This window comes from Gobio gobio (assembly GCF_949357685.1).
Source record: "Gobio gobio genome assembly, chromosome: 5".
NCBI lineage: Eukaryota > Metazoa > Chordata > Actinopteri > Cypriniformes > Gobionidae > Gobio > Gobio gobio.
The window spans coordinates 45,056,841-45,065,449 of record NC_137101.1 but is presented as its reverse complement, the minus strand read 5'-3'; the positions used below and the strand labels follow the sequence as shown (position 1 = coordinate 45,065,449).

Here is an 8,609-nt window from a genome sequence, read left to right as displayed (position 1 = left end):
TATCTTTATCAAACAAACGCAATGATTCATCTATCATCCACTCGCGATTGATTGGAATGTTATGTTTGTATTTTGGCCCGCCCGATCTGTGAATAACCGTGACCCATACACACACACACGTGCGCAAGAAAGGAATGTTATTTCACTATTTAAAGGTCCCATGGCATGAAATTTTCATTTTATGAGGTATTTCAACATTAATATGAGTTCCCCTAGCCTGAATATTGTCCCCAAGTGGATAGAAATGTTGATCGGTGTAAACCCGAGTTCTGGCTGTCTTTCTCTGCCTTTGAGAAAATGACAGGCCAGACGAGCCAATCCTGAAGTCTCCTGGTTTGACGTCCAAGCAGGAACGGTTACCTCCCTTTCCTTCGCCCAGAGAATCTGGCACGCCCATGCAAACGCTCGAGAGATCATGGCTTGTGAACGAGTGAATGCTTCTCAGTGTTTGGATGTACAAATGAAAACAGAAGTCTTTTTTCAGTTCCTTCTGATCTGTGATCATTGATTTCTTATGTGTAGCTAATTATTTATTATTCGTGCACACACTGCGGCTTCTCTCTCTCCCGACAGAACGGTGTTTTCGTGTTTTCTATCTTGTGAGTCAGTGTTTTTGTACGTCCTCGTCGCGTCTATCTCTATCTGTTCTAAAATGTGCATACAGTCGTTTCTGCTCAACATCAGCAGACTCACATCTCTTTAGAGATAAACCTCACGCACGCCGAAGCTCGGCCTTCAACATCCCCGACCCCCAGTACTGCATCTGGCCCACAGAGGAGGCACCAAATGCGGAGTGAGATTAAGCAGAAGGGGGGTAAGCGTGAGCATATCCGGGCTAGGCAGCCTAGCTCCACAATAAACTGGATTACATTCGATTACTGCTGTTGTGTCTTTGTTTGCGCTGTGTACTCAATGCGCGTCACTGACGCTTTTCATATGATAGGAACATATCTAAAAAATAATGCTATAATCAACACTTACTCGTAACTCGTTCATCTCGACAGCTGTAATGGTAACTTACATTGCATGTGTTACAAAGTTGGTAGAATAATGATAAAGACGGACTCGGTGTGACTGGGACTCGTGTTTATTAAGAACTCTCAGATACAAACACAATAAACTCGCGCTGACAGCGCTCTCACAACTAAAAGTTATTTATAGTAACTACTGTTAGCAATCGTTCCGTCTCTGATACATTAGTGATGTCCGGTTCGCGAACGAATCTTTCTTTTGAACCAGTTCTTTTTAGTGAACTGAATCAGTTTACCAAATCGGACTGAATTGTTCTAAAGGGTTCGCGTCTCGAGTCAGCGCTGATCCATAATTTACTAAAGTTACTAACTTTCTGACATGACGGACAGCCCCTCCGATTAGAAATAAACGAATAACCTGAAGTATATTCTAGTAACTACAACAGTTCACTGAATTGAGACATGCTGAGAACTGATGTGAAGTGAACTCCGGTCCATCCGTCTCTCTGGCAGCAGGCTTGTGCCTGGTAGACCTCGTTAAACCACGCCCCCTCCGCTCATTTCAAATGCAAAGATGTCAGCCAATTACAACAGTGGGCGTTTTTTCTGAAGTCTCACAGCAGACACGCCTCTTGAAACAGGGCATTCAGCCACAGGGCAAACATCAGTATTGAAAAAATGCCTTTTATTTCTAAATTATGAGATTTTATGATGTAAAAATCATACTAACAATATAAGTACACCTCAGGAAACATTATAAAATAATAGAAAAATGCCATGCCATGGGACCTTTAAAATAGCCTGTCAGCAGGCCGGTGATAAGTTTTGGTAGCCCGTCTAAAAAACACAAAAAGCCCCGGGACGTTGGCCTTTGCGAGCACTGGCATTACAAGTCCGAGTCTGATCATGAATGAACCAATAACACCTTCTCCAGCCTGTGACCGTGTGCTAAGGTATGTAATCAATAGATATCAAACGATCTATAACAATGCAATATTAACACACATAAAAAAAACTAGTGCTGTCAAACGATTAAAATATTTAATCGTGATTAATCGCATTAATGTCATAGTTAACTCACAATTAATCGCACATTTTTATTTATTCTAAATGTCCCTTGATTTCTTTTTGTCCCATTATTTTTTTTCTTATTTTAATGCTCTTATCAACATAGAAAAGTGGATCGGCTTGCTTTGGGCAAATGTTTGTTTTATTGAAAACAACATTGGCATACTGTAGTGTTCGACTTCACACCAACATTCTCACTTGAAGCAGTCATTCACACTTGGAGCAAATAATCGCTCACACAATGTAACACTGTCCATCAATAAAAGGGTGAAAAAAATACTTTGTCACACAAACAGCCCCTTCAACAGCCCTTTCTAATGGATCAAAACAGGGTGATACAAAATAAAATTACAAAGTGCACATGCAAGGTAAACTAGGACTCAGCCTATAGTGCAGTTGTGGTATCCATGTGTTTCTGTCTGAAGTCATCCATTGTTGCCTGGCTTTGACGAGGGGGCGGAGAATTCGAATCAGCTGAGTGCTTGGCCATTAAGTGGTATTTCAGACTGCTCGTGCTACGATGATAGCTCAGGCAATGTCCACACGAACACGGGTATTTTCAAAACCGCAGCTTTTTCTACGCGGTTTGGCTGTTCGTCCACACGCAAACGCAGTATCCGGTTACTGAAACCGGACTTTTTTTAAAACTCCAGCCATGGTGAAGTTTTTTTAGAAACTCCGGTTACAGCGTTGTCGTGTAGACGGTGAAACAGGAGATTTCAGCTTGTTAAGTCGAAATGTGCGCCGTTATCGCTTTTGTTTATACATGAGTGGAGTCTATGCAATGGCGGACGTAACTTTTAATAACTCTGCTAACAGCGCTTATTACATACAGATACATGCGCTGTTATCTCATTGTAATGCAGAACAGAGGCGCCAGAATACAATAATACAACATAGTAAGGCAAGTGTGTGAAGCTTCAGTCCACTTGAGCCCTGCCCCTGTGTATATACAGTTACCTGTCGATGATTCCAAAGTAAACTTGTAGAAGGGTTTCACTGAGCACATGGCATCAGTGCATCGGTGCCGTGGATGGGACCCATGTGGAAATCAAGCAGCCAATCATAGCGCGGTTTTGCGTTTTCATGTGGACGGAGATTTTTTTAAAACCGTGCTTGTGTGGACGCGATTGTTTTTTAAAACGGAGAAGGAAAAACTCCGGTTATAAAATTCCCCGTGTACGTGTGGACTAGGCCTCAGTTCACAACGACAAAACACACAGACCACTTTGGTCTTGTCAATGGAACTGTCACAGGGTGTTTTGGTGTTGGTTCATGTTCATTGTTCATGGTTTAGTTTTATCTTGTTCTTGGTTATGTTTTAGTGTGTTATGTTCACAGTCTTGTCATGCACTTCCTGGTCTTGTCACGTGATTCCCATGTCCTCATGTGTTGTCATGTCATTGGTTCATTGTCTCATCACTGTTCACAGGTGTCACTTGTCTTGTCATTAGTCTGTGTGTGTATTTAAGCCCTCATGTTTGCCATGTGTCTTTGTCAAGTATTGAATGTTGTAACCCGCTGTCGGTGAGTTTCGTTATGGTTAATGCCAAGTCCTTGTTTTGATTTATGTTAAGATTTCTGTTTATTTTGGAATAAAGTACTGCACATGGGTCCTTCAACTTGCCTCCAGTGGATACCTTTTTGACAGGAACCATTTGGCAACTTTTTAAAAGAAAACTTTCCATTCAGAATACTATTGGCATCCATTTCGGCGTCTCACGCTTGCCATCCATGTCTACTCTTTTAATGGCCCAAACAAGTGTGGGCAGCCGCAGCATGCCTGATGTTTTGTCTACATCCGGAGTGGTGTTGTAGTTTTTCTAACGTTACTAGTTGTTGCAACAGCATGTGAAAAAACTACAAAGTTTGTTAGACCAAAAAGAACGTTAATCTCGCGATAAAAAAAATGACGCCGTTAAAATAGGTTTGTGTTAACTTCGTTAATAACGCGTTTAACTGACAGCACTAAAAAAAACATGTTTTACTCACATGAGTGTGTTGCACCGTTCCTGTCGGATCCAATATAGAAGGCACAGCATTGTGTTTTAATCTCAATATGTCTGCTAATCCAGTCTCGACCTCTTATCTTGTTTACAATTGATGAAGTGTCTTGCAAAAGTATTACAATACAGAGCGGGACTAAGCCGTATGCACATCCCGTGCGAAGGATGATGTGCTTGAAGCAACACAGTCACAGTGCGCCGCTCAGTCCGCATTGAAAAGTTCAACACAAATGGAAGATACATCGATGTGGAGTGTATCTATCTATGCTATATTTTATCGAGCCATTTCTTTTAACATTTTAACATTTTAGTTATCGTGCGTGAAGAACAATAGAAAGTAATGTTAACACGTTTACAGCAATAAACTCCAGCAAGATAAAGTCAAGTTATGCGAAACCATAGAGCGTTATCTACAGATCAAGCATAATAACAGGAACAGTGAATCATCTTGGAGAGTGTGTCATCGTGTTGACTGTCATAACTGAACACGACACACCGTTGAATGGAGAATGGCTGACAGACGCAGCGGAGGGAAATTATTCACGTGAGCTTAAATTTAATGACTTAAATATTCATCTGTACTTCACATTAAACTATGGAATGGCTTCAGAACACTTAATATAGTGCACGAAGCGTTGATGATGCTTTATAATGTTTTGTGTGCATTTTGTGGGGCACTGAATATTATACGCACAGTATCGGATTTGGGTCGGTCCTGTCTGATCGATATTCGATCCGGCAAATAATGGCGGATCAGAGCTGATATCGATACTGAGTATCGGATCGGGACATCCCTAATAAATAAGGGAGACATACAAAATGTGCAGTGGTGTTTGAAAACCACTGGGTGTATTGAGTATAAGATCTGTAGGCAACTCTGGTCCTGGAGGGCCACTATTCTGCAGACTTTGGCCACGTTTACACATAGCCGGTATTTAGAGAACCGAATATTTCCCCGCCTCCGTTTTCAAAAATAACATCGTGCACACAACATCGTTTTCAAAAAAGTTGTCGTTTACATCAACCCGCATAAATACGCCGCCGAGCGCCATCATAACTATGCCAAACCTATGGGTGGCAGTGTAGGGAGAAGGATAAAGCCATGCAAGCCAATCAGAATCCTCAAAATCGACTGGGAATCTTGCCAGTCTAAATATGTCGACATGTTGGCGCAATTCTTGGAGCAATACCCGTCCGAGACCAACGATGAGTTTCCTCATGTGAAGGAGGAGATAACGCGAGCCCATCTGACAACGAAACTTAAGGCAATAAGAGGGAAATACAGAAATTCAGTGGACACTGGACGCAGGAGCGGTCACGGACGAGTAGTGCTCCTCTACTTTGAACTGTGCGAGCAGGTTTGGGGTGGTTCCCCAGCCACTACAACCATCGCCTCCGGCATCGAGACCAGCGAACTGGAGGATTCCGTTTCTCCTTCCCCCACCACATCTGCTTCATCCTTGGCGGGATTCTTGGACGTCGAGTCTGAAGCAGAGGTTCAAGATGTTGATGGAAGTGTGACCATCACCCCCACAGTGAAGCAGAGGAGAGAACTGCTTCAGGTATGCATTTATTGTCATGTATGTATTGTTGGCTTTGTTTAAATGAATATGTGTATGTATCTGTGAAATATAAGATAATACAAGAAATAGTAGTGGCAAAAGGAAAAAATAAAAAAAGTAATGAAGAGAAGTCACATCAGTCGTTCTCATGTGCTACAACATTACAGTAACGGGGAAATGTTGCACAGTTTTGTATATTGGCAAAAAAAAAAAAAAAAAAGAGTCCTGCCTCTGTCATCTACATTTTGGGAAGATTAGCCTTACATTGAAAGTATGTTTTAATTTGTGTATTCCTATAGTCTGTTGTGAATCGTGACGTTTACTGGTAAGATTGATTATGCTGAGGGAATATAGGCCATCATTCATCATGGTAATATGAAATGTGATTATTTTTGTATAGGTTTACTTGCAAATGAGCATGTTTTAATACATTTTCTTTGTTCTACTCTGTAAAGGCTAAACTGAAGGGACACCGGCATGAACGGTTCAAGAGGAAGCTGCCATCTGAAAACCAGGGGCTGAATGCCATTGAGGATGAGAAAAATGTCAAGAAGAAACTTGTGGAAATTATTGAGACTTCAGAAAAGCAGGCATCCGAGAATTTCTCTAAAATAACAAATACCCTGGATAGGCTAACATCATCGATTGCAGATGGGTTTGCTCTAATGCGGCAAGTTGTGCAGACACCGCCACATTACAATATCCCATTTGACGGAAGAGGTCCTTATGGACCAGTTTATGCACACACGCCACCACTACACACGCCACCACTACACACTCACTCCTTTTTCCGAAATTCAGCACCAATTCAGCACTCATTCCCACCCAACTCGTCAGCTGACAACAGAGCACCTAACGCAGTTCCACTCAGCACCATTAACATAACTGATTTGGCACACACACCTGTTGAGGTCATGCAGGGTCAGTTTTTATATACCCAAGCCCTTAAGGAGGATTAGCGATATTGAGATATCAGAAGTTTCAATGTAATGTGCAATTGTAATTTGTAGGAAAAAAATATTCAAATACTGGTACTGTATTTTGTTCATAACCTTATGTTTCTGGATGTTTTTATAGTGAGAAATGTTACCCTGAGCAGTTCCAATATTTTTGTAGCAAGAGTTTAAAAATGGGTACTAAATAGGTAGCCTTGAGTTAATGCCTTTTGATTTTTTTTTTACTTTACTTTAAAGTGCCTATTGCTTAAAAAGCAGGACTGAAGAGGCAGCTTATATGCACTACTTTAGTCAATTTGTGAATTCCTCTTGACGTCTTAAGTTTACTTGAAATATGCCTTTATTTATTATTTGACCATTTGCACTACACATGCCACTTTGTTGCACTTCTATGCTAGTCTGATTTTCTGGATTAATAACAAACATCTCTTCAGAAATAAAATGTCTGAAGAATTAAAACATGTGTTTGTGTTTATTCAATTTAGTTAAAACCAGATCAACCTATTATAGAAACCGTTCACACAGGTCCATTTAGAATTTCTCATTCTTTATATGGATAATGGCATTCTACAAAACAAATAACATTTACACTTGGCAATGTCGATACATTACATCCAAGTGACTTGTAAACATGTACAATGTAAAGAATAGAAAACTGTAAACAAATTTGCTTTAACATGTAAATTTAAATGTTTAACACATTGAAATGTAGCCAAAACTTACTGGTATGTAAGGAGCACACAGTGTTTAGGTCCGTGATGAGCAAAAGAAAAATATTGTGAACTATGACAATAAGAACTTTAAACTTTGACATGTCATACTGTCTGATACCCCACACACAATGGAGAGAAAATTGTCCCTTTTATGGATCCAGAAATTGAGTGAGGATTCTCCTGACCCTCTTCCCTTCTGATGTCATGCAATCTGCTCTGGTATCTGGTGGTGTGTCTGGCTGGTTTTCACTGTCATATTGAATTGCCTCAGCAACCGTGTTGTCGTCTACCTTGTCCTTGGAAGCCTCACAGTAATTGTGCAGCACGAAACATGCATAAATCACAAAGGGTAGATCAGCCAGATTTATGTCCATGGCTCTTCTCAGGGCTCCGAACCGGGCTTTTAGTCTCCCAAACGCACATTCTATCACCATCCTTGCTCGGCACAAAGATAGTCCAAAGTACTGCTCCTGGGCAGTGCTTCCCCCATTGACATATTCCTTCATAAGATATGGGAGCAGTGGATATGCAGGGTCGCCTAGTATGTAAACTGGTATGGCCTCTTCATCTTCGATGATTTGCCTTGGACAGGGAGGGATGCTTCTATCTTTCAAGGACGTGTTCAGTGTGGAGTTTGCAAAAATACGTGCGTCGTGCACGCTCCCAGGCCATTTCACTACCACATCCATGAAGGCATATTTATAATCGCAGGTGGCTTGAATGTTTAAGGTAAACCTCCCTTTCCTATTGATGTAGTCACTGGAATTGGCTGGTGGTTGCTTTATCTCTACATGCGTCCCATCCACAGCACCTAGACATTGGGGAAGGCCATGAGCTTCTTCAAATCCCTGCACAAGTTGCTGGACAGCAGCTTCGGATTTCGGCAGTGTTATATACTTAGGACCCAAGTGGACAGTTATTGCTCTACACACTTTTCGGATTATTATTGAAACGGCTGATCTAGACAGGCCGAATGCGTTGGCCGTCTTACGTAGTCTACCCTCATCAGCTAAATAGTATAGGGTGAGGGCAACTTTTTTCTCTACACTGACCGGCGACCGCATGACAGTAGTCTGACCTTCTATGGACGGACGTAGTAACTCGGAAAGCGTCAGTAGAGATGACAGTGACATTCGGAAGTTCTCATGCCATTCCTCCGGGAGCACGACTTCTTTCTCAAAGTTTTCCCACCAGACCGCGGATCGCCCAGGTCGGATCCAAAACCGGCGTCTCCGACGTTGGCAGGCAATGTACCGGCGTCTTGGAAGGGAAAGCTGCTGTAAAAATGCTGACCTTCGTGTACTCCTTCGCCTCTGCTCCTCGATATAGTACA

At 41.7% G+C, this 8,609-nt stretch overlaps 1 protein-coding gene across 1 annotated transcript; it reads left to right on the top strand.

Moving 5' to 3' along the window:
- Positions 1-4,221: 4,221 nt before the first annotated feature.
- Positions 4,222-6,566, top strand: LOC307127191 (uncharacterized protein; the record flags this gene model as incomplete). The annotated part of the gene is made up of 2 exons (XM_079818299.1): positions 4,222-5,607; positions 6,063-6,566. The coding sequence occupies exons 1-2, from the start codon at positions 5,116-5,118 to the stop codon at positions 6,564-6,566; spliced, it is 996 nt and encodes a 331-aa protein (XP_079674425.1). The 5' UTR covers positions 4,222-5,115.
- Positions 6,567-8,609: the final 2,043 nt, after the last annotated feature.